At 43.9% G+C, this 27,926-nt stretch overlaps 1 protein-coding gene across 2 annotated transcripts; it reads right to left on the reverse strand.

Annotated features, from left to right (window-relative positions):
• Nucleotides 1-27,295, reverse strand: ptpa (protein phosphatase 2 phosphatase activator). 2 transcript variants are annotated; one of them, XM_068335385.1, is made up of 10 exons: nt 27,248-27,295; nt 24,508-24,617; nt 23,050-23,136; nt 21,958-22,083; nt 19,997-20,114; nt 18,406-18,505; nt 15,514-15,638; nt 11,781-11,881; nt 6,074-6,181; nt 1-511 (listed from the first exon to the last, which is right to left on the reverse strand). In XM_068335385.1, the coding sequence occupies exons 1-10, from the start codon at nt 27,270-27,272 to the stop codon at nt 437-439; spliced, it is 975 nt and encodes a 324-aa protein (XP_068191486.1). In that variant the 5' UTR covers nt 27,273-27,295; the 3' UTR covers nt 1-436. The 2 variants fall into 2 exon arrangements, with proteins under 2 accessions (XP_068191486.1, XP_068191485.1); XM_068335384.1 differs by lacking the exon at nt 27,248-27,295 and having other exon boundaries at nt 24,508-25,207.
• Nucleotides 27,296-27,926: the final 631 nt, after the last annotated feature.

A 27,926-nucleotide genomic window follows, 5' to 3' on the forward strand; every position in this document is an offset into this window, starting at 1 on the left:
GAAATTTACCAGGAAAAATAAGTTTAATTTCCATTTTGAATGAACCGTAACGAAGCTCCAAAGATCTTATGTGTATTTCTGTGTACTAGGCTGTTTTTAAAGTATTTACATTTTGGCATGAAGTGGAATATTTAATCCTTTGTCCATCTGGAACAGAATATTTGACCTTATGAGATAAACCACCTGGGCAGACGGCTCACAGAATGAATGCAAGCATCATCCTTCAATGAGCATCAAGTGTCTCCGTCCATCAGATGGAGTCAAATGTATAAATACAAAGACAGTTCCTCCACAACAGGTTCTATATCAACATTATGGATGGAGAAACTTTCATTACATGCATGTACAGGAGGAAATGTGTCGAATAGGTCTTTTCTATGAGGTCGTCAGAAGAGAAGAAGTGTTGGGGGGTTGTCTTCTGGGCAGAGCAGGACCTTCAAGGCTTTGTGGGCTGGATGGACAATAAGCTGCCAAATTTGAAGTGTTGGATGACAGGAAACTTCTCCAAACACTGTGGAAAATGGAAAGGGAAAAGGTACAAGTCTGTTTTACTGACACGATAAGAACGGCATCAAACAGTCAGGACAACAAATATCTCAGTGTGCTTCAAATTAGAAGCTTGAAAGATCCTCTAAAAGATGCTTTTTACACAGAAATCACTCTACAGGGCAAATAAACGCTCGTCCCTCTGCCTTTGTTTGAACATCACTGCTGCCAACATCACAACTAATTTACACTGTTTTATTTTAAATATCAGAGTCATGGATTCACACAAAATGTTGTGAAGATATGACACCCCCTCCTGAGCGATCGACTCACTACGCTGCATCAAAACATGTTTCAGTCTTTCTACACAAAATATACATCCTCTGTGAGTGAATTCAGCCAGAGGGTTAAGTTTCCACTTGTTTCTGTATGCTTTTGTTGGGTTGTGTAAATGTTTCTCTACATACTTCAGTGTGTGATCGCCGTGATTCTTGTGTGTGATGTATGAAAATATTCATAAATGCACTAGGAGTCAAAAGTTTGGACACACCCTCTCATTTAATGGTTTTCTTCATTTTTTCATGACTGTTAACATTTTAGATTCTCTGAAGGCATCAAAACTATGATTGAACACATGGAATTTTTTGGTCAAACAGCCTGGGGGTGTGTTTGGGGTGTCATGTTGAAAAATAAATGATGGTCCAACGAAATGCAAACCTAATAGGATGGTGTGTGAGAACCATACAAGTTCAAAATGCCTTCACTTTTCAACAGAGCCCCAACATTGTCGTCAGCAAAGCACCCCAACACCATCACACCTCCCCCATGCTTCAAAGATCTCAGATGTCATCAGACCAAAGCAGATTTCCACGGGTAAGGTGGAAAAACTAAACTACAACTAATGTCTATTCCTTGTTTGTCACGGTCCAAACAAATCTCCTCTCCTTCTTGATCTTCCTTTCTGGGGTTTTTTAATCAGACCATAAAGGCCTGGTCATAAAGGTGTACAAAACTGTGGTGAGACCAGCGATGTTGTTTGGTCTAGAGACAGTGTCCCTGAGAAAAAGACAGGAGACAGAGCTGGAGGTAGCAGAGATGAAGATGCTGAGGTTCTCTCTGGGAGTGACCAGGATGGATAGGATCAGGAATGAGTACATCAGAGGGACAGCACATGTTAGAGGTTCTGGAGATAAAGTCAGAGAGGCCAGACTGAGATGGTTTGGACATGTCCAGAGGAGAGATAGTGAATATATTGGTAGAAGGATGCTGAGTTCTGAACTGCCAGGCAGGAGGCCTAGAGGAAGACCAAAGAGGAGGTTTATGGATGTAATGAGGGAAGACATGAAGGTAGTTGGTGTGAGAGAAGAGGATGAGAAGACAGGGTTAGATGGAGGACACTGATTGGCTGTGGCGACCCCTGAAGGGAAAAGCCGAAAAGGAGAAGAAGGGACCAAAAGGCCTGAGTTTCAAGGTGTCTCGTCTGAATAGCTGACGTATAGATGTGTCTTCTACCAGAACTCTGAGTGGTATTTATCTGGGCTCTAACCTGAGGTGTTATCTTATAATGTCTTTCAATAGGACAGTCTTTGACCACCTGATGGACTTCTTCCTTCATCTTCACGATGAAGATGTCCTGGAAGCCCTGGTACTGATCATTCAGAATGGAGGGACCACTCACTACTGAGTCTTTTGTGTCAGTTTTGGTAGTTTGGTGGTGTTCACCACTAGTACTGACAAGGTTTTCATTTTTATTATTAATTCTGGAAGATATATTGAGAACGTGATTATATTCATTTATTTCAGACTTACAAAGAGTTCTGATGCTCCGACAGCATAAACCTTTACAGTTTATTTCCATTTAATTACTTAGCCTGTCCTAAACTAACCCAATTTAGGAATAACTATATGGCAACAATGATTTTCTTTCTAAGTGTTTGTTTTGTCCATGTTAACATTTTTGTGAAATTATTTCATACCATCTTATCCCATATTCTTAAGACTACCATAATGGGAAATGAATGTTGGATGTCTTCGAGTTATTTGTTTCTGTTTTGCAATTAAGGAACTGATTCATTGAAAAGCCGGTTGTGTGAATGACGCCCATGTGTTCAGCTACGCATTGAAGGGGTGCATTGGGATCTGACAGAATGCCGTCCTCATCATCTCAGCAATGGTAATCTGAGGAAAATTGTTGGAGTCCAAACTCAAGGAATTGTAAAATCAGACTTCTGTAGTCTGGTAGTGTTGAAGCCATCAACAGCAGTCACTCCCAGTGTTTCCTCCAAAACAAAAGAAATCAATAGTGAATTTCTATAGGAAGCCTCATTCTTCTGACCCTTTAAATTTTACAACTGTAAATCAGAAGGAATGAGAATCAGACACCCCCCCCCCCCCGTCAGTGTGGAACAGGTCACAGTTAACACTGACTTAAGGTGTTGTTATTGACTCTAGCAACTGATATTTCACTTTGTCCAAAATAGCTGTGGAGCAGCTCAAATTATGCCCTTTGTGTGAAAGGACAAGGACTCAGTTTAGGGGAGCAGGGGTGGGGCTTTTGGGTGTCTGCAGTGGGGGCTGGGAGGCCCAGCTGGAAGGAGGGCTGTGGAACGGAGTCTGTCTCTACAGAGACTCTCACGTAGCCTCCAACATCTCGGCCGCGATATTTATTTCATGAAAACGCTTCATATCATTAAAGGTCATTGATCACAATATATTTTAAGTTGTGTTTATACTACATTATATTTAAATTAAAAAAGAACAGTAGCCTACGAAGATAATAAGGCTGAATCAACATTTTTCTCCCTATGGAGCTCCAATGTGGCTCCAAAACAGTTATTAAGCTGAATAACATTTCATGTCCTTCCAGGAAACCTGAATTTTAATTATTTCCCTCAAGTATGTAAATGAACGTGTCGAGACAAGAAGCTCAGTGCTGCCGTGGATAAATCACACGTGATGAATTATCCTTCTCAAGTCAATTTCAAGTCTGTGCAAGTCAACATTTTTTCACCGTACGATGAAATGAACCCATGAGCTGTCCGAAGAAGAAAAATATACATTTATGAGCGATTAAGGATCTACAACAAACTCTACAAAGGATTCTGCCCAGTGGCTCGTATTCCATTTACACATGGGGGGCGTCCCTGAGCCATTTGTCTCGTCACTCATTCAGTTTACGCTCCAAACTGGAGTCAGTGTGGACCCAGAATTCCCTGCTCTCACACAGAAAATGGTGGATTGGACTCTAGTTCTACCAAAGCCCTCGCTCCAAACGCAGTGTGGGGCCAAGAAAGGGAGAGAGGAATGCAAGTCTGATGATGACGGATCCAGGCTTGGAGGAAGATCGGGAGAGAGGGAGAGTTTAATGAAGGGAATGTGAAGGAGGGGGGAGGGAGAGGCAGACAGCTTGGCCCCTCAGCACTCTGGGAAGACTCACAGGCTGCTCTAGAAACACAGGATGTGGGCATGGAGGCGGGGAGAACCAGTTTAGACTTCCCTCCAAAACCACCCCCACACCCCTGTGCGCACACACACACACACACACACACACACACACACACACACACACACACACACACACACACACACACACACACACACACACACACACACACACACACACACACTTCCATTCTCTCCATTCTACTTTAACCCTTTCCTGCCTCGGGACCAGCCAACAAACTGCTCTGTTCAGACGTTCTAGTCATGCAGGACCGGTCCCACTCGCCTTCCACAACTAATCTGATTTCACAGAAACATGGTTTGAGTAGAAAACACAAAGGATTGATGAGAAATTGTGTTTACACAGTTTTATCTTTGTTACCCAAAAAGGTTTGTAACAAGGTGTTCCAGGCTTTCATGGAGAAACTGTTACCAAAATATACAAGATACAGAAAGCAAGATACAGGAGAACATTCTGTGCTGCTGCATCACAAAGAGATCGCTGTTCTGTACTTATATTACTATGATGTGAAAGTGCAGAAACCTAAGTCACTATACACACTGGAATTGTGTATAGTGGGGAGAACAAGTACAGTGGTACCTCTACTAACGAATGTCTCTACGTACCACATGTTCTACTCACAAAACGCCTCAACGGGAAAATATTGTCTCTAGTGACGGAAGAAATTTAGAGTTACTAAAGGTAAAAATACAGTATGGGCTGATACTCGCAGCTCCCACAGGTTCCTGAACGCAACATTCTTATAGCTGCTCTGTCATTGGCTATTACCTAGCATCCTGGCATCCCATTGGCTAAGAGGGACCTCTGTGTGGAGCTAGATAGGTGTCTATGCAGCGTCCTCGTCATTCAGCCCTCGACCCATGAGGTGTTCTGATAGTTTTACGTAAATATATTAACTTTTAAAGTATTCACTATGGACCCCAAGAAAGTGACGGAGAAAAGAGGAAAAGAAAAGATGAAGAAAAGAGTTTTTTTGTCCGTACAAGCAAAGCCAGAGATGATAGAAAAGCTTGAAAAAGGGATGCGTTTGGTTGATCTCACCAAAGAATATGGCCGTAATGCATCTACAATCACCACGTTATTAAAACTAAAGGAAGTTTAAGGAGTTTAAGGCGTCGCGTGGGTGGTTGGAGAAGTTCAGAAGGAGGACTGGAATTCACTCTGTTGTTCATGGGGGGGCAAGAGGGCATGAACCAAAGAGGGCAAAAAACAATGAGGACAGCAGTTAAAAGGTAAATGACCGTCATTATTATTCTTTACTCTATTCTTTGTTTTTTACGTTATACACAACTCTCATTTATTGTGTAATAATCTAATCGTAACATGTATTTGTTACATGTTTTGATGCATTTTTATGCTTTATAAAACATTTATGTCGGAACTTTGGGGGGCTTGGAACGGATTAGGGCATTTGCATGGAAAACGTGTCTCTACTTACGAAATGTCTTCCAGAACCGATTAATTTCCTAAGTAGAGGTACCGCTGTATCTGTAGAACTGCCAATTTTGCAGGTTTTTCCATTTATAAGCATGTAGAAGTCAATTTTTTTATCACAAGCACTCTTCAACTGTGAGTGACCAAATGTAATAATTATTTAAAAGTCATACAATGTGATTTTATGGATTCTTGTTTCAGAATCTGCCTCACCGTTGAACTGTACCTACAGAATATGAAGTAGTAAAGCTGAGATTCATCATCAGACTGGAGGGTAGTTGGTATCTCCTCTAATTTTCAAGGCATTTCAGTCAAATAATACACAACTTCAAAACTTGCTGATTGCCCAAAAGACCTTACCATCTCAAGACAGATGATACAGACCTGATTAAAATAGAATAAAGTACAAACATGCATGACACCAAGAAGGTGGATCCTAACAACTCTACTGATCTTTTATCCGCTGATTTTTTTTTCTACCATCATCATGAGGATGAAATATTTACTTTATGTCTTAATAGTCACTCATGGCCTACAGTTAAATGTTTGTGCTCGTTTCAGTTCTGAATCAAGTACAGCCATTAAATTATACATTCATGGTTTACTCAGATACCCAGCTGTTCCTCAGACTGACAAACCATTGGTGAACTATACCGAACAGTACAACTTGATGAAATGAAGCACACATACCTCAGCCTTGTACATTCTGATCAGGCCCTGGTTGACTTTGGACCAAGAGGGAACTGCAGTGATGTTCCACAGCTGGTTGGAGTGTTCTGCAAACGAACCCGTCTTCATCTATGGAGGAGAGAAAAAGTGACAAAGATGAAGGGTAAATCAGCCACACAGTCCATCCATCCATCTTCACCCGCTTATCTGGGGCCAGGTAGCGGGGGTAACAGTCTCAGCAGGGATGCCCATACTTCCCTCTCCCCAGACACCTCCTCCAGCTCCTCCGGGGGGAGCCTGAGGCGTTCCCAGGCCAGCCGAGAGACATAGTCCCTCCAGCGTGTCCTAGGTCTTCCTTGAGGTCTCCTCCCAGTAGGACATGCCCCGAACACCACCTCAGGGAGGTGTCCAGGAGGCCCGAGCCACCTCAGCTGGCTCCGCTTGAGGCGGAGAAGCAGCGGCTCTACTCCGAGCTCCTCCCTGGTGACTGAGCTCCTCACCCTATCTCTAAGGGTGCGCCCCCCCACTCTGCGGAGGAAACTCATTTCAGCCGCTTGTATCCGGGATCTTGTCCTTTCTGTCATGACCCAACGCTCCTGACCATAGGTGAGAGTAGGAACGTAGATTGACCAGTAAATCCAGAGCTTCGTCTTGTGACTCAGCTCCTTCTTCACCACCACAGACCTACAGCCACTGCATCACTGCAGAAGCTGCACCGATCCGTCTGTCAGTCTCACGTTCCATCCTTCCCTCACTGGTCAACAAGACTCCAACAACCGACCTGAAGGGGGCACACCACCCTTTTCCTGTCCAGAACCCTGGCCTCAGATTTAGAGATGCTGATCCTCATCCCACTCACGTCACTCAGCTCCAAACCGTCATCAGTGCAGCTGAAGGTCCAGGTTTGATGACGCCAACAGGACAACATCGTCTGCAAAAAGCAGAGATGAAATCCTTTGGTCCCTAAACCGGACCTCCCTCCGGATCCTGGCTGCACCTAGAAATCCTGTCCATAAAGATTATGAACAGAACCGGTGATAGAGGGCAGCCCTGCTGGAGTCCAACATGCACCTGGAACAGGTCTGACTTACTGCCGGTGATGTGAACCAAGCTCTGGCTTCGGTCATACAGGGACCGGACAGCCCTCAGCAAAGGGCCCCGGACCCCATACTCCTGAAGCACTCCCCTCAAGAAAACACGAGGGATGCGGTCGAATGCCTTCTCCAGATCCACAAAACACATGTGGACTGGTTGGGTAAACTCCCATGAACCCTTGAGGACTCGATGGAGAGTGTAGAGCTGGTCCAGTGTTCCACGACCGGGACCAAAACCACATCGTTCCTCCTGAATCCAGTTCGACTATCGGTCTAATCCTCCTCTCCAGTACCCTGGGATAGACTTTCCTCAGGAGGCTGAGGAGTGTGACCCCCCCTATAGTTGGAACACACCCTCTGGTCCCCCTTTTTGAAAAGAGGGACCACTGCCCCGGTCTGCCAATCCAGAGGTACTGTCCCTGACTGCCATGTGATGTTAGAGACGTGTCAACCATGACAGTCCCTCCACATCCAGAGACTTGAGGTACTCAGGGTGAATCCCATCCACCCCCGGTGCTTTGCATCCCAGGAGTTTGGTGACCACCTCGGTGACTTCAGCACTGGTGATGGACGAGTCCACCTCTGAGACCTCAGCCTCTGCTTCCTCTGTGTCAGACATGGCAGTGGGATTGGGGAGATCTTCAAAGTGTTCTTTCCACCTCCCGACAACATCCCCAGTCGAGGTCAGCAGCTCTCCTCCTCTACTGTTAACAGTGTTGGCTGCACCGCTTCCCCCTCCTGAGGCGCTGAATGGTTTGCCAGAATTTCTTTGAGGCTGACAGATAGTCTTCCTTCATGGCCTCCATGAACTCCTCCCAGACCCGAGTTTTTGCCTCCGTGACTACTGGAGCTACAGGACACCTGGCCTGCTGTACCTGTCAGCTGCCTCCAGAGTCCTCAGTCACACAGTAACAATACAGTACTTGACAAAGATTCAAAGGAGAATTCAAAACTGGCACTTGTTTTCACTCACTGCTAATTTATTTGGAAGACGACAAGGAAATAATTCAAATTCGTTAAAATATATCGACCAATTGTGTTTCTATAAATTCTAAAAAATACAAATCCTGATTAATACAATTATCCTCCATCAATAGCAATTAATCTCTGTCGTGAAATGTATTGCAGCACAGTGTTTAAATGACTGAATGGTACCTTTTTAATCCGTTTGTCTGCTGAAATAAAAAAAAAAGGAAAAATTGATGTTTCTTCAATGTTGATTTAATGTCTGGGGTGAGCATTTCAATAAAATGGAGCACATATTATAGGTGCTCCGTTGTTAACGCTTATAATTTGAGCCACCTACACATAAGGCAGTCTTTCCCTATTTGATAAATCATTCCAGTCACATCAGTGAAGCAGAAACAGTTTTTTGGAAGTTTAAACTTCAGTGTGAATATGAAGCACTAACAAAAACTGGACAGTCTAACATTGTCTTTGTGTTTTTGCTGTTACTTAACAGTTATAGATATTTGTAAAGTGCAACTGTGTTGCCCTTGATTTCAGAGTCACATTTGCCCACTCATGTAGCAACACTATGACGGTGTGTGGCATGAGAAATATGGCAATTATAATGTCAGCGTGCTCACATTCACCAGAGGTAAGAGTTAATAGACTTAAGTTAAATTTTGAAGTTGGGTTTTTCCAGTAGCAGTGCATTTTTGTCTTTGTACTCTAGTTTTGTGGTTTACTTTGAACATGAGGTTTGTCCTGATGATGATAGGCAAAGAATGAAGCTTAAAAAAAAACAGAAAAGAGTGTTTGACTAAAATAATATTAAAAACAACAGCTGAAAATATGGAAAAAGGTTTCTGATTATATTGGGATCTGATTACATCAGCATTGTAGTGAATGAAATAAAAATACATGCAGAACAAAGGGCTGGTTTTTGTTCCGGCATTTCCCTAAATAACATTACGGATCTTAAAATCCAGACAACTAGATCCATCACTTTAAAACAAATGTCTACATCAAACACACACACACACACACACACACACACACACACACACACACACACACACACACACACACACACACACACACACACACACACACACACACACACACACACACACATACATATATGTGTGTGTGTATTTTTTTTCTCCCAGGGGGGAGGTGAACCAAAGCCCAGACCCTGGGGGCATCCATCTAACCCCGTCCCTTTTTCCACCACCTCCCCTTCCTAAGTACTCCAGGCACTTTCCAGGGCCTTGCATGAGAATGCAGGGGGGGGATGGGCCGGGAGGAGGCGGAGACAGGGTGGGTGGAGACAGACCATATTCCCTGGAGGAAGGAGTGAGTCACAGCAGCATGTGGGGAAGGAAGTGAGTCATGGCTGAGACCATACACACACACACACACACACACACACACACACACACACACACACACACACACACACACACACACACACACACACACACACACACACACACACACACACACACACACACACACACACACACACACACACACACACACACACACACACACACACACACACACACACACACACACACACACACACACTAGAGCCCTGTGTGTGGATTAAAACATGAACATGAGGTTAAAACACCCACTGGTCAGCTACTGCGCTCTAGTACCAATGCTTTTACCTTCATGTACATTACATATACACCATTCCTCTGAACATGAGGATGATGGGACTGATCTCACATCTTCTTGATGAATCGATGCTGGTTTACTTTCGTACATCTTTACATCAGTGTTTCTGAAACGCTGGTGTGCTTTAGAAAATAATCTGATTTCACTCAACTGGTCTGGAAAAAGTCATCGTGGAGTGTCTGTGTAATAAATCATAGTATGTAGTGTAGTACTGTAACAGTTTCTCACATGTCTCATCTGTATCCAGAGAAATATTTTTAGGTCTATTGATGAGACTACACGCCTGTCAAATGTTTGGTTACTTATTTCCATGTAGAAAAATGACAACTAACGTAACACAGTGATCACTAGTATCACCACGTCTCAATACACTGCATTTATTACACACCAACACATCTGATCAGCTTCTATTGATCCCAAAATGGAGAAGTTCTAATGACACTGGACACACACACACACACACACACACACACACACACACACACACACACACACACACACACACACACACACACACACACACACACACACACACACACACACACACACACACACACATTTTGTTTGTAGTCCTCAACCTACAAACAAAATTGATTCCGAGAGGCTGTACATAACCTGAATTGCTCATAAGTCATTACTGATTAAATTCCTATAATCCTATATATCCTATATAACTCCTATCATTTCAATCTATAATGGTGTGTGTGGGTCGGACACAGCGGTTTGTGTTCTTGTGACGGCGAAGACAGAAAACAAACCAAGTCTGATATTCTTGTTTTATTTCCACGGGTTCCCCGGATACGCCCCTTCTGTGTGGAGTTTACATGCTCTCCCCGTGTCTGGGGGGGTTCTCTCCGGGTTCTCCGGCTTCCTCCCCCCTCCAGAAACATGCGCTTCAGGTGAATTGGCCGGTCCCAAATTGACTATAGGAGTGAATGTGTGTGTGTGTGTGTGTGTGTGTGTGTGTGTGTGTGTGTGGCTCCGCGGTGCTCTGGCGTTGCGCCCAGAGTTTCCCCCGCCTCACGCCCTATGACAAGCTGGGATAGACTCCAGCTCCCCATGGAAAATGAATGAATGAATAAATGAATGAATGAACGTAGTATCAAAATAAAACGGATGGGGTGTTTCATGTGGAAGAAGGTGAAGCTGAGCAGCAGGAGGAAGATGAAGATGGAAGGGGTGGTGCTCGTTCAGTGGGAAGGAGGAAAAGGATGTAGCTGCTCCACCAATATCCTACCCCCCCCTTCTCTTACAAAAACAAAAACAAAAGCTTTTAGTTCCTACCAACAAAATCCATGTCAGCACCCCGTCCTCCTTCCTTCCTTTCTGAATTACAAAATGCATCTGTGGTCCACCAAAGTTCTATCACTACAAATTATTAGACGTGGACATTGTTTCTAATAGTATCATTTACCGTGTATAAACACATTTCCTAAAAGGTTGTAATGCTGTTTATGCTGTAAATACAAACATGGAACTGACAAAGTTTAGTTGATAATCACACAAAAACGTCCAATGTCAACAAGAAATAAGGTGGAACGTTCTGAAGATCAGTGAATGATTGTTGGATGGCTGCACTGGGAAATACTGCTACCATTTGGAATGATTTCCCATGTAGAATTGCAAAAAATCTCATTGTCAACTGTACAAAATATCATTAATAATTTAGAAATTTTTTTTTAAATGTCAGCATTGAAGGGACGAGGCCAGAAACGCAATATTGAATATCCATGATTGTTGGACCCTTAAAAACAGACCAGGGTTCTGGGGCGGACATCACTAAATGGGGTCAGGGTCAGTGTTTCATTAATACGGTTTAAACATACATGATGTAGATATAGTCACTCATTATGTTCCAGACAGTATGTAAAAAAAAACCAACAACACAAAAATCACACACACACACACACACACACACACACACACACACACACACACACACACACACACACACACACACACACACACGACCAAAAACGATGACATTTACTTCTTTTTCTCACCTCATTGATGAACTTGATGCAGTCCAGGAACATGTAGTCCTGGTGATGCTCGTTCACCACCTTCTCATCAACGAAGTGCTGAGGTTCCACCGTGGGATGATCTGAGAGGGAATAAATGATAAGTTCTGATGAAAACCAGCAGGTGTTGCTGTTTACCCACCCCCTGGTGTCGACCCCTCCTGAGAGCGCTACGACGGTAAAACGTGTTTCACTGTGTTACCTGAAGCGTGAAGAAAAAATGTCACCATCATGTGTAATTTACTTTTTGTTGCTACCAAATTTGATTTGCACTTCAGCAAACTGTGACTTGCACATACAGATGAGGTATTTACCAAATCCAACATCTGCCCCCACTGAGAAGCCAATCTAATCTAATCTAATCCTGAGGTTGTGGTTAATAAAAGCAGTCAATCGTGGAATTTGGTGGATGCGTCTGACATTGAAGTGAAAAACGTGGAACAGGTGAGAGTTTGGAAGGTTTGCAAACAGAGCAAAATACCATCAACATGGAGGTCATTAAATGTTCTCATTGACCAAAAGAAACCGTGTCTGAGCACGGCGAGGAAGAGATGATTATGGCCAACCAGTGCCGGCCCAGATTACGCCTGCAGACAAAACTGTTATCGATGCTGACTCAGTTTTAAAGTATTGAGTAGAATGGGACTTTAAACTTGTTCACACTCATGTTATAAGCATATCATTCTTTCTTCTTCTATTAGTATAACCATCCTCATCAAAGCTGTCGCATTCCAGTAGAAAAAGACCATTTTTACCTGGATCATCCAGGTAAAACTTGTCCCGACACCAATCCAACAGTAGGATGACGTTTTTGGTGAAAAGCCTCATGAATATATTCCTGATTAAGTTTCCCAAATTAATTTACTCACTTTGACGGAGACTGAGAAATTTGGTTGGGCAAGGGCACTGACAGGGTTAAGTTTTTTTTCTGGTGGTTAAGTTTACAACCACCATGATTCTTAAACTGCTCTTGAATGCATAAAACCGTAGTGCAGCATCCTGTTGGATTACAAGTGTAAAGCAAGAGGTCATCTGTATGTAAAATAGAGGTTACAATACAATGAAGGTATTCCTGATCCTATCCATCCTGGTCACTCCCAGAGAGAACCTCAGCATCTTCATCTCTGCTACCTCCAGCTCTGTCTCCTGTCTTTTCTTCAGTGACACTGTCTCTAGACCAAACAACATCGCTGGTCTCACCACAGTTTTGTACACCTTTCCTTTCATTTTAGCTGAAACTCTTCTATCACACATCACACCTGACACTTTCCTCCACCCGTTCCATCCTGCCTGGACACGCTTCTTCACCTCTTTTCCACACTCTCCATTGCTCTGGACTGTTTACCCTAAGTACTTCAAATCCTCCACCTTCTTGATCTCTTCTCCCTCTAACCTCACTCTTCCACTTGGGTCCCTCTCATTCACACACATGTACGCTGTCTTACTGCGGCTAACCTTCATTCCTCTCCTTTCCAGGACAAACCTCCACCTCTCTAGCTTCTCCTCCACCTGTTCCCTGCTCTCACTGCAGATCACAATGTCATCTGCAAACATCATAGTCCATGGAGATTCCTGTCTAACCTCGTCTGTCAGCCTGTCCATCACCATAGCAACAAGAAGGGGCTCAGAGCTGATCCCTGATGCAGTCCCACCTCCACCTTGAACTCCTCTGTCACACCTACACACACCTCACCACTGTCTTACAGTCCTCATACATGTCCTGCACCGCTCTAACATACTTCTCTGCCACTCCAGACTTCCTCATACAATACCACAGTTCCTCTCTGGACACCCTGTCATCAGCTTTCTCCAGATCTACAAAAACACAATGCAGCTCCCTCTGGCCTTCTCTGTACTTCTCTATCAACACCCTCAGAGCAAATACTGCATCTGTAGTACTCTTCTTTGGCATGAAACCATACTGCTGCTCACAAATGTTCACTTCTGCCCTTAGTCTAGCTTCCACTACTCTCTCCCATAACTTCATTGTATGGATCATCAGCTTTATTCCTCTGTAGTTGCCACAACTCTGCACATCTCCCTTGTTCTTAAAAATGGGCACCAGCACACTTCTCCTCCATTCCTCAGGCATCTTCTCACTATCTAAGATCCTGTTGAACAACCCAGTCAGAAACTCTACTGCCACCTCTCCTAGAAACTTCCATACCTCTACAGGTATATCATCAGGACCGACTGCCTTTCCACTCTTCATCCTCTTCAGTGCCCTCCTCACTTCATCCTGACTGATCTTTTCTACTTCCTGGTCCACAACAGTCACCTCTTCTAGTCTTTGTTCTCTCTCATTTTCCACGTTCATCAACTCTTCAAAGTACTCTTTCCATCTTCCCATCACACTACTGGCACCTGTCAATAGACTTCCATCCCTATCCTTAATCACCCTAACCTGCTGCACATCCTTCCCATCTCTATCTCTCTGTCTTGCCAACCGGTATAGATCAGTCTCTCCCTCCTTACTGTCCAACCTAGCATACAAGTCATCATAAGCTTCTTGTTTGGCCTTTGCTACCTCTACCTTCACCTTACGCTGCATCTCCCTGTACTCCTGTCCACTCTCCTCAGTCCTCTCAGTGTCCCACTTCCTCTTAGCTAACCTCTTTCTCTGTATACACTCCTGTACCTCCTCATTCCACCACCAAGTCTCCTTATCTACCTTCCTTCCAGATGACACACCAAGTACTCTCCTACCTGTCTCCCTGATCACATTAGCTGTAGTTGTCCAGTCATCTGGAAGCACCTCCTGACCACCCAGAGCCTGTCTTAACTCCTTCCTAAAAGTCATGCAACACTCTTCCTTTTTCAGCTTCCACCATTTCGTCCTCTGCTCTGCCTTTGTCCTCTTCATCTTCTTCACCACCAGAGTCATCCTACACACCACCATCCTATGCTGTTTGGCTACACTCTCACCTACCACTACTTTACAGTCACTGATCTCCTTCAGGTTACACCGTCTACACCAGATGTAGTCTACCTGTGTGCTCCTACCTCCACTCTTATAGGTCACTCTATGTTCCTGCCTCTTCTGGAAGAAAGTATTCACTACAGCCATTTCCATCCTTTTTGCAAAGTCAACTACCATCTGTCCGTCTGCGTTCCTCTCCTGGATACCAAACCTGCCCATCACCTCCTCATCACCTCTGTTTCCTGCACCAACATGTCCATTGAAGTCTGCTCCAATGACAACTCTCTCACTTCTAGGCATGCTCTGCATCACTTCATCAAAGTCCAGCCAGAATTTCTCCTTCTCCTCCAGCTGACATCCTACCTGTGGAGCATACCCACTAACAACATTGAACATCACACCTTCTATTTCTAGCTTCTTCTGAACCTCGACTGAAGAAGTGAAATCATCTATTTCAGTGCAGATTTTAATTATCCAAACTTTTGTTAACTTTTTCAGCTAATTATTGCCCACTTTTATTGAAAGGTATAAAGACAATAATCATTCCATTTTGGTTACTCTTGTATAAAAACAGTGTGGATATTATAACAGAATGTGTTTATAACTGCCCTCTGGTGGCCATGTGTTGTCTTACATTGTCATAGATGCTACAAACTATCTGTTTTGGAGAAACAAATACATTTGGAAAAAAACAAAACATATTCCTGTAGCAACTCAGTTGTATGCAGTTACCAGAGCTGCACCCCCAACAATGTCATGCTAGCTTTTACTGGGATGCTGGAGCCAGACTCTTACCGACAAACTGGGAGCTTCCCCAGATGAAGGGCAAGAACTGGAAATCATCCAAACCCCATACACCTTGGCTTCCAGCTGGTTCCATTCTGTAGGTCCGCTGCAGCTTTCGCATAACTGTGAGATACCTGCAAAATGACAGTGGATTGATAAGACTATACAGAAGACAACTTTCATTCAAGATTCAGAGTGGAGGTAATTAATACATGATGAGCTAAAAAAGATTCTCAACATGAGTACAGGTAATACAGTTTAAAGCCTTGAAGAAGCTCTGAGGTTGTAAATATAAAGAGCATTAACAATATTAACACTTTACACAGATATGTTAGTTTCATGGTTTAACATGGTATAACATGTAGACTGTAAACCTTTTCTCTGCTCTGGTTTGAGTAAAAACAATGACAATCTCAACTAGTTCTTGTCTGCCAGAGAGCACAGAAAACATCAGACGTGAGGATATATGTCTCAATCTCCATCCACCCAAAATAAAATAAAACCACCAGCATGGGTCGACTTGTGACAACTGAAAATTCAACAAGGATAAATGACTGAAAACCCAGTTTGTTAGAAATGTGGAGACAAAGTGGCTGCTACAAATGACATTTTAAATAATTCTATTCCTCTTTCACTACCCAAATTTTTTTGCAATAGTTTATCCTTTCAATTTCAGGATTAAGACTATTTAATGATACTTACAATTAAACATATTTCATGATAGCTGTTTGATGAAACATTTCTGTACTTAATATTAATTCTTTTATGTCATTGCAAATATGGTGACTACTACTAACAGTAATGGAGAGCTGCCACCTCATCGTGGTGGGGGAGTTTGAGTACCCGAATGATCCCAGGATCTATGTTGTCAGGGGCTTTATGCTCCTGCTAGGGTCTCCCTTGGCAAACAGGTCCTGGGTGACGGGCCAGACGAAGAGCAGCACAAAAACCCCTATGGCAAGAAGAAACCCACCCTGGAGCCAGGCCCGGGGTTGGGGCTCTTATGTGAGCGCCTGGTGGCCGGGCCTCTGCCCACGGGGCCCTGCTGGGCTCAGCCCGAAAGGACGACGTGAGCCCAACCTCCGGTGGACTCACCACCCGCTGAGGAAACCATAGGGGAAGGGTGCAGGGTGGACTGGGTGGCAGTCGTCAGCATGGAGCTCGACGACCCAATCCCCAGACAAAGAGTCTAGCTCTAGGGACATGGAATGTCACCTCGCTGGGGGGTAAGGAGCCAGAGCTTGTGAGGGAGGTTGAGAGGTACCGACTAGATATAGTCAGGCTCACCTCCACCCACAGCTTGGGCTCTGGAACCAAAACCCTTGAGAGGAGCTGGACTCTCCACTTTTCTGGTGTTGTCCAAGGTGAGAGGCGGAGGGCTGGTGTGGGCTTGCTAGTGGCCCCACAGCTCAGTCGTCACATGTTGGAGTTCACCCCGGTGAACAAGAGGGTTCACCGCCTGCGCCTTTGGGTTGGGGACAGGTGTCTCACTGTCGTTTCAGCCTACGGGCCAAATGGCAATGCGGAATACCCGGCATTCTTGGGGTCACTGGGAGGGGTACTTAATAGTGCTCCGACTCGGGACTCCATTGTTCTCCTTGGGGACTTCACCGCTCACGTGGGCAATGACAGTGAGACCTGGAGGGGGGTGATTGGGATGAACAGCTTCCCCGATCTGAACACGAGTGGTGTTCTGTTATTGGACTTCTGTGCTAGTCAGTTTGTCCATAACGAACACCTTGTTCAGCCACAGGGATGTCCATAAGTGCACATGGCACCAGGACACCCTAGGCTGGGGGTCGATGATACAACTTGTTGTCGTATCATCAGACCTCCGACCGCGTGTGTTGGACACTTGGGTGAAGAGAGGAGCAGAGCTGTCGACTGATCACCACCTGGTGGTGAGTTGGATCCGCTGGCTGAGGGGGGACTGGACAGACTCAGCAGGCCCAGATGTGTTTTGAGAGTCTGTTGGGAACGTCTGGCAGAACCCTCTGTCAGTGAGGTCTTCAACTCCCACCTCAGGGAGAGCTTCTCCCAGATCCTACAGGAGGCTGGGGACATTGAGTCAGAGTGGACCATGTTCTCCACCTACATTGTTGAAGCGGCTTCTCGGAGCTGTGGTCGCAAGGTCTCTGGTGCCTGTCACGGAGGTAACCCCCGAACCCGGTGGTGGACACCGGAAGTAAGGGATGCCATCAAGCTGAAGAAGGAGTCCTATCAAATCTATTTGAATTGTGGGACTCTGGAGGCAGCTGACAGGTACAGGCAGGCCAGGCGTACTGCAGCTCCAGTAGTCACGGGGGCAAAAACTCTGGGAGGAGTTTGTGGAGGCCATGGAGGAGCCTCAGGAGGGGAAAGCGGTGCACAGCCAACACTGTTCACAGTTCGAAGCAGAGACGTGTTCCGGGCATGTCCTACCAGGAGGAGACCTGGAGGAAGACCTGGAGGAAGACCTAGGACACGCTGTAGGGACTATGTCTCTTAGCTGGCCTGGGAATCCCTCGGGATCCCCCCAGAGGAGCTGCAGGAGGGCATCCCTCCTGAGCATGTTACCCCGTGAAGCGTTGTTCTTAATTTTTTCTAAAACAAGTCAACAAAAATAGAAAGTGCGGTAGGAAATTAAATGCAACATAGCTCGTAACTTACTGTCTAAACAGATCGTAACTCATTATCGGACAGTGACGTACAATGTTATCTATCAGTCACCATGTGTACAGAAACGTAATGCACAATGATCAGATCCTGAGAAATAAATAAAGGATACACACATCATTTGTACAAACATATATCATTCGGCCCACCATCAATTGTTTTCCAAAAATAAAAATTTTTGGAGCAGCGTTGTGGCAAACAGGTCAGAATAAAAGATAACGCGTATAAGGAGTTAAGAGCACTCACCTGTTAAAAACCTTAAAAACAATAGCCAGCTGGTCGTCCACCCTGAGAGCCCCAACTTTACACAGACAGCAGAGGAACGCAGCAAAAGCAGCTTCATGACCTGAGAGGACAAACACACACATCGATGCGTCTTTTTAGATTTGAGGAAAAAGTACATTATTCATTAATATTTCTGTTTTGAACCAGAGAGGGGGTTGTTTTGGCTTCAATGCATTGGGTTCTTTTTGTTATTTTTTGCTTCAATGTTTATTGCCTAGAAATTTCATTATGAAATGTGATATAATAATGAAATTTCTAGGCAGCTGCATAGTGAACCCCTAATCCTAACTTTTTGTTTAATTGAAAAAAACTCTCAAAATTCTCATGCCTTTTAAAAGTGTAAAAGTTGACAAGTTGCTAAGAGTGTAAAATTCAGATATTAATGAAACTAACTACCCAGATGGGCTCAGCAAGATCGTTAATGAAAGTCAGAATAATTGTCAAAGGTGGTTAAATGTTCATAGTATTTTCTTTAATATGTCATCTGACGCCTGTTGATATGACAACTGGATTTACTTTCCACAATAAAAAAGCCCAAATATGTGTCACAAAAAATATGTTTCTAAAGTTTTGAGGTGTAACTTAATCATCTTAAGATCTAGTTATTTTTGTTCACATTCTTAAGAGGTTACATCAATAAATGTGTATCAAATTTTTTTATAGTAATGGAGTTTTGTATATGGATGACTGTTTATCCAGCAGGGATTTGTTTGCATTAAAACACGATTGAAATTACTTTATTTTTGAGATGGAAATCACTGTAGTCTGTTATTGCCTTTCTCTCACACTTCCTTTAATGCGGGTCTGCATCGTACTTTAGTTTGTGCAAAAATGCAAAACATAAAAATGTGCCTGTGTGCTCCAGCCATCAGTGTAGATTCCAATCTAACCTTTAGAAGCTGTTAAAACAGACTTCAGGAACATCTGACTGACATGCGTCATTGTTTTTAACTCTAAATTCATCAAAATGTTCTTTGTGTTTCAAATATTGGGCAAATTCAACCTGTGTATGTGTTAATGTGTGAAAAGAGCAGAGATGTGGGGTCATTCGTGGTCACATCAGATGAAGTGCTCTCCACCATGACATTTAATACTCTTGCATATGCTGTTTTCAAGGAATTGTCCGGACACTGACACGTACCTATGGCAAAAAAGTCATTTTAAAATATCTAAAAATCTATTTGTAGTATTTAATATCAAAACAGAATCATAACATTAAACGTCTGTTATTGTGTTTTATGGTATGATCCTGTTTTTCTTGCCCTGTCGGTGAGTGGTAAGGCTTGTCTCGCACCTGTTCACGATATTAAAAATTAAGCATAATAAAGATCTAATTTAACACATCTAACCAAATTCAAGACCAATGCCAGTAATTATCTAGTAGCAGAACACAGAAGTAGACGATTATATGTCCCACTGCCAGCAGCTGGAGCAGGGACAAAAGCTGAATCTTAACATGTGGGTGTCTTTGGGATGGGGCTGTGATACAACAACACTTTTTGATCCATAATCGAGAATGTACAGAATAGATCAATGACTGAACGGCTGCTACCTGTTCCATAGTCGATCCTGGTGGAATTCCCCACAGACTCCTTCAGGTACACAGCAATCTCTGGAGCTGCAGCACAACTGTCATTGGGCAGCACCGCTGACACCAACGCTTCTGCTTCCTATGTATGCATGGGTGCACACACACACACACACGCACACGCACACGCACACACACACACACACACACACACGCACACGCACACACAGTGTGGAAAAGTTATAAGTGAGAGTAATGTATTAGTCTTGGATTGACCCAATCCAAAGTCAGAAAAGATTTCTATTATTCTTAAATGATAATAAATAATTACCATATACCTACCACTATTATTATAATTAAATGATAATAAAAAAAAGATCATAAACCTACCACTGATAGTACTCTTGACAAACACTTACAATTAATGAACTATCAGATTTGTTACCTAAGAGTTTCATGGTCCATGTTTTCAAGAACAGTCTCTGTGAAAACACATCACTTCATAATTAAATGAATTATTTACTGTTTTCTACTAGATTGCTTGCGGGATTACCCTCGATAAGGTATTTAAAATGTAACTTTGTTAAGATCGGAAGACAAGAAAATAGATAAAACCGTTGATGTGCTGGAGCGACGCATGACCAGTCGGATATGCCGAAGCATCACTGCTACCCAAAAAGTGATTGATTTAATAGTGATAAAGCATTTCTTATGGTAAAGACTAATAATAAAACACTGATCAACTAGTAAATATTTGCCCCAATGCACAGATTCTGGACAAAATAATATAGTGTTGATGTGGATAGACCATAATCTCTACCACAGATTAATGATCAGAAAACAAATATTTTGTTTCAATGTGTCTAAAAAGGTAAAAATAAGCAAACTGAAGAAAGTGACAATGAAACACACACCTTCACAGTCCCTACACACCACGGGTGAACTGTCACTGACTTTTATCATGTTTTTTTTCCTGTGTGTGTTTTGGAGACATCGATAGACCATACAGGGGAACCCTTATACCACCCCTTTGGCAAGAACATAACAATATGCACACGGGCTCATGTGACTGACTGACTGACTGACTGACTGACTGACTGACTGACTGACTGACTGACTACCGGTCCAAAGACAGAGATTGTACACAGGGGTCAAAACCCGTGAATTAAAAGTGAATCGTGTTTGTGAAACTGAGACGGTAAAAAGCCAAAGATTTTTGAGTGTAAAATAAAATCTCTTATCGGGGACTTGAAACAATAAAGGACACTTTCAACAAACACGTTTGATGTAGATCAATCATTTTAGTTACTAACTGTATAATGTTATACTTGAAGTAAATTCTAAAAAGGTCTCATTCTCGGGGGACATTCTTCGGTGGGACGACACACTAGCGCCCTCTAGTGACGGGTTTGCCATTGCCTGTAACACAACTGTATAGCTTTACTTTACCAATCTCTCTCTACTGCAGTATATTGTACGTGTGTAGTATATACCTAGTATGTGTGAAAGGGATGCGTATTGCTTTTCAAATTGTAAAATAGACGTTACCTTACAAAAAACTGATGAGTATACACATTCAATTTTTTCCTACATGCTTTCCCTTGTTTTGATGACAGTGGTGTACTACCACCAGAAGGTAGAAAATACACCAGCAGGCTGTTTACACCTGATATTAAGAATAGACTACGAACTATGACCCCAGAAGAGATGTGCTGTCTGCAACCCAGTGAGGAAGTCCTTTCAATAAATAAAGATGAAACTACCCTCTCACTGGTCCACCAGAATACTGACTTCAGCTTGGACAGCAGGACCCTCGTCCACTGAACAGAAGATCAGTGTTCGGAGACCAGGATCCTCAGTCTACATGCCCAGTATCCGACATGTATGCCTGGGTGCCTACAGGGCTCTCAGGGAGGGGTAAACTGGTCAGTGTTTTGGCTTTAAATGCCCCTCCTTCATGTGTGGGTGTCTGTCTGTGTACTAACTTGGTCTAGTTTGCTGAACCACGTCCTGTAAGCCTTGTTTCCAAAGCGTGACGGCTGGTCGACGGGGGGAGTCTCATCTATCCATCGGTCCAGAGTCCCTAGAAGATCTACCAACTTCTCCACCGTCTGTCACACAGAGAGAGACTGATGTTATCACCACATGAGGGGTTCAATGACCGCAAAAAGATCAACAAAATGCACACAATGTACTGTTAGAGGACATGTAGCATAGGGTCACACCAAATGATTAAATATTTACTACAGTAACTGTTTGAAATCATTTTCAACAGAAGTGGTCTCATTGAAACTATTTACTGTTCCTGTTCTTAGACAGCATAATATAATTAATTTTTACTGCTTAATAAACACCTGGTCAAAAGAGATGGGTTCATCTGTAGTTTAGGTAACAAATTAAAAATTATAAATCTGAAAAATACTAACTTACAGAGGAGCTGATCGTATTTATTATTTAATGAAAACACAACACATTAGTATTTCTACAACACCCCTCTTACATTTACACACGTTGTTCCGTAAAGAACAGATCCCTACACTGTGTCCACGTGGACTTCCTAACGACTGAAGTAAATACTTGTTTAAACTGTGTACTGGCTCACCAAGGAATTTATATCTCACTTCATTTGTTCTTTATTTGTTTGTTCAGTATTATGTTTAAAGTTCTGGTTGATTCCCCTAAAACTTCAATGAAAAATAAAGTCATGAACAATAAAAGTTTTCCAGCAGTCTTGGATAAAAGGAATCTAGCACGTCTTAATACCGTTCCATTTATATCTGGCTATAAATTCAAGGATTCAAAGTGTTTATTATCATTTGCACAGTGCAGAAACAGGGTTTCCCTGTACAATGAAACATTTATGTTAAAACTTACATTACACATGCAATGCCACCTGAATTATATAAACAATATGTATATAAAACAACGCATGTATAAAACAAACCACCAAAAATACTATAGTCACATAATGACAGTTATTTCTACCATGTGTATGATGGATACAGCAGCAGATGGTTGGAAACAAAACTGCCACTCACCAAGCCTCCAGCAGTGGCTCCAGACGTGAACACACATACCTCTGACACTTTGTATTCACTTGTGATCTTCTTCCCCTTCACGCCTTCATTCAGCGTCAGAATGAAACTCATGTAGTCAGCATACGCCTGTCAGGACAGCCATGAGGACAATGAGTCTCAATTTCCAAACCTTTAAACCTTCATAAATCTAAATATATTTTCATGGTATAGTAAATGTTTTCTGTGGTATTGAGCTTTGGTTTGTGGTCAGATTACAATTTTGATTTTGAAAAGTGCTGATGTTACTGTTTCCTGTGAAAAGTTACTTCAATTCAATAATTGGAGTTGTTGAATTGTGCACTGTGGTTATAGTAATCATTTAAGAATCCATGAAGACCCACATGACTATTACTATTGATAAATTACTATTATTATTGATAAATTACTGAAGCCAAGGTGTCGACATTGGCTTCAGTAATTTCTCTCTACAGGTGCAAACAGCAGCAAAAAAACAACAACATGATATTGGCTTCAGTTATGTATGAAAGATAATGATATATATTCAAAAGTTGGACAACATCAAAACAATACAGTATTAATACAGTGTTAAAACAGTTAAAACAGTGTTAAAACAGTGTTAAAACAGTGTTAAAACAGAGTTAAAACAGTGTTAAAACAGTTAAAACAGTGTTAAAACAGTGTTAAAACAGTGTTAAAACAGAGTTAAAACAGTGTTAAAACAGTTAAAACAGTGTTAAAACAGTGTTAAAACAGTGTTAAAACAGAGTTAAAACAGTTAAAACAGTGTTAAAACAGTGTTAAAACAGAGTTAAAACAGTGTTAAAACAGTTAAAACAGTGTTAAAACAGTGTTAAAACAGTATTAATACAGTGTTAAAACAGTCACAAGCATTAATATCAGAAAACCAAAACGGAATAAATCAACATAAAAGTCAGACAGCAACTACATGTTTAACCGTGAAGGGATTATCCTGGGATGAGTCCAAATTTTAACCACACACACACACACACACACACACACACACACACACACACACACACACACACACACACACACACACACACACACACACACACACACACACACACACACACACACACACACACACACACACACACACACACACACACACACACACACACACACACACACACACAAAGTACGGGTAATTTGGAACCAGTCAATGACCCTGAAGCTCATGTTTCTTGAGGGGGGAGGAAGCCGGAGAACCCGTAGAGAACCCCCCAGACAAGGGGAGAACATGCAAACTCCACACAGAGCGGGACTCGAACCCGGACCCGCCTCGCTGTGCAGTGACAGCGCCACCCACTGCACCGCCGTGAGAATTGCATCAAAGAAAATCCCTTCAGAGTATGGAGAAGACACCACAGACAAAACGGGTCCCACTTCCCCACAATCCTTAACTTTGCCAGAACCTTCAGGAACATCAGGCTTTCAGAGTGAAACAGGAGGCTTTGAAACTGATCAGCGACATACTTGAGACCGCTTCCACTTGTCCATGTCAGGAACCATGCTTATTTCTTTCTTGGGTACCATGAAGGAATTTTCGGTTGTGACGTCTGGTGCTGCATCTTCAGGAGGATGTCCTGACGAAGGAGATTTCATAACCTTTACATGCCAGTCAATAAAACCAACCTGACCACAGATCATGTCAGTGTAGATATGCAGTACATGCAGTTGTTTTTACTACTATAGACATGTGAAACGTTACTTTGGATGAAACAGAGGATCTGGGCCCCTGGCTTCCTGTTGTTATATTCATGTCCAGAACCCTCAAAGGAGGAAAAGGGCCCCCGACCAAAGAACAGTGAATGAATGCTGGATAAATACTGTTTCAGATGTCAGTTTTCATCACAAGTTGTGCAACAAGTGACAGTCAAACAAGTAAGTCTGCAACATCCCGCGACACCCCTGAATTCAAAATGTTACCCTGACCTACTTGCATAGGTCAAAGATCAAAGCTAGTGCTCTGATCTACTGTCACTGATCAAAACTCTGGCTTTGATCTATGGTCTTACTCACACTGGCCGTCTCCCTGGTCTTTCTATCCTATCTGGTTCCTGAGTGTACAAAAGTTGAAATTTGACCTTGACCTAGTTTTCTCAAGGTCATCGTCTCATTTCATCCCCGTTGCTGCCTGAGTCACATGTTTTTAGTTTCACCTTCTATCTGAACGGTTGTGAAGACATTTGGTGGACGGACGGACGAACGGACGGACGTACGAACGAACGAACGGACGTACGAATGAACGGACGGACATACGAACGGACGGACATACGAACGAACGGACGTACGAACACTGACATTACGTCACCGCTCTGAAGCGGGATTGGACCAGTTAGTGCTGGTAACGTTCTTAATAAACTAGTACAGTATTTGGATCAACAACAACAAAACTCTCCTCCGTACCAACCTGGGCTTGCGCTAGCCATTCGCCACTTCGCCACAGGCGAAGTAAATTCCAGATTGGCTACCAGGTTTCTAGACTGTGTAGCCACAGTTCTTATTTTTATGGAAAAAAGGCTAAAACTTAAAACTTTGTCGCTCGCTAGCGGTGCTCGCTATTTCCGCTAGCGAGCGGCGCTAGCGCCGCTATTTCCACATGCCGACAGAATTTAGCCGAAGCATGCCGACGGAAATAGCTGAAGTGACCCGAACGCTCCCGATCATTAAATATGCACTGGGGTCATGACCTCTCGTCCAATGAGAAACAAAGATTCTATTTTTACAAGCTGAACCTGTGAGTTGGTGTAAGTCAAGGAGAGGACCATCAATCAAAATAATCCAGTGTTTCTAGTAGAGTTTGTGTTAAAGTCCTCATTAATAAACAAATGGTGAATGCTGAGGGGGGGTGGAGACAGACCGATCAGAAGGTCAATGAAAGATATTATCAATACTTGTTAGTAGTCTTAGACTTTTGTTCCCTCTGACCAGCAGGAATAACCAGCGATGATGTAAATGTGTTTTCACCTCACTTCATGTTTTATGTCTTTTTAGATTGAAATGAAAAATCATGTTATTGAATTAAATAAACTAAACTCTGACATACCAATGGTGTTGGTGGTGGTCAGAGTTCAAATGTCTTCTAGTCTCAGTAAACTACCAGTAAACACTGAGTAATATTTAGTCTGACTGTATCTTCAGAGTGAATGAAGTTTTCAATGGTTGAATCTCACATTCATTCCTGCATAAAGTAGGACAGAAATAAAGAGAGTTCAGCTCCAGCTGCTGGCTTTAGGGGGTTTTTGGAGGGAAACTGAACACAAGATTCTGTCCTCAGAATGCAGGAAAACAACCCCGTTTTCTAAAACATTTCCTGGGGGCCCCCGGGCCCCCCAGGGGGGGTACCCCCCCACACCCCCCGACAACGGGCGTCGGTCGTCCGCGCTGCGCCGCTGTCCGGGACAGAGTCCCAGTGTCCAGCTGTCCTCCCACGGCGCTGGTCAGACCAGGTCCTGGAGTCAGAGCAGACAACGACAGGGGCCCCCGAACCCGTCCGGATGCTAACAGCTGACAGGGGCCCCCGAACCCGTCCGGATGCGAACAGCTGACAGGGGCCCCCGAACCCGTCCGGATGCTAACAGCTGACAGGGGCCCCCGAACCCGTCCGGATGCTAACAGCTGACAGGGGCCCCCGAACCCGCCCGGATGCTAACAGCTGACAGGGGCCCCCGAACCCGTCCCGATGCTAACAGCTGACAGGGGCCCCCGAACCCGTCCGGATGCTAACAGCTGACAGGGGCCCCCGAACCCACCCGGATGCTAACAGCTGACAGGGGCCCCCGAACCCGCCCGGATGCTAACAGCTGACAGGGGCCCCCGAACCCACCCGGATGCTAACAGCTGACAGGGGCCCCCGAACCCGCCCGGATGCTAACAGCTGACAGGGGCCCCCGAACCCGTCCGGATGCTAACAGCTGACAGGGGCCCCCGAACCCGCCCGGATGCTAACAGCTGACAGGGGCCCCCGAACCCGCCCGGATGCTAACAGCTAACGAGGAGCGGTGTCAAACCCACAACGCCCCGGGCCGTCCACAGCCCGGTCCCGGAGCCAGGTGGGGGGGCAGCCCTCCTGCAGGCAGCGCGCTGGGCTTTCTGACCCGGACGCAGCTTCATTAACCCTTTCGTTTCCGTCCGGCGGACTGAGAGCAGGAGGGAGCAGGAGCCCACCCGGACCTGGAGGAGGGCTGAGGAGGAGCAGCCGGCCGGGCTTTACCTGAGCGCTGCTCCTGTTCCGCCATGGTGGATGGAGTCTTCTTCTGCTGTCCCGGAAGTCAGAAGACACGGCGTCTCAGCACTGCCCCCTGCGGGCAGAGAAGGTGAACACGGTGGACACCTCCTCAGGGTGGCGCTGTCCCCGGGTTCATCTGCATTGTCGTATGTTTTATGGTTTTTAACCTGGTGCAGGTCCAGGGACAGGTGCTGGCGCCTGTCTCAGCTGACGACAGGTCCTGGAGGACAAACAACCACTCACACCTACAGTCAGTGTAGATTTATCAGCTTGTTTAAATTGCTTGGGGTGTTTTGGAGGTAGCAGAACCCACGCAGACACCAGAAAACACAAACTACAATAACTTTAGCAGTTCCATTCAATTAAATTCAAAGTCAGACGTTTGAAGCCCGCAAGTGGACAAGAACTGAAAGGTTGTATCAACAGTTCAAACTGAAACCAGATGTTGTATACATTCAAGACACACAGCTCTAGCCAACACTCCAATCTGCTGCAGGCACTCATTACAGTGCACCCTCCTTCATTGCGGAACTATTTATCTTATTATATACAATAATTTAAACGTTTATGACCCCCCCCCCCATACTGATATTAAACCACCTTCTATCTGTATCACCTTTAAAACACTCTGACAGACTGTTTAAAACACTTTTGTGTCTCACGG

Source organism: Antennarius striatus, chromosome 15 (assembly GCF_040054535.1).
Source record: "Antennarius striatus isolate MH-2024 chromosome 15, ASM4005453v1, whole genome shotgun sequence".
NCBI classification, from domain to species: domain Eukaryota; kingdom Metazoa; phylum Chordata; class Actinopteri; order Lophiiformes; family Antennariidae; genus Antennarius; species Antennarius striatus.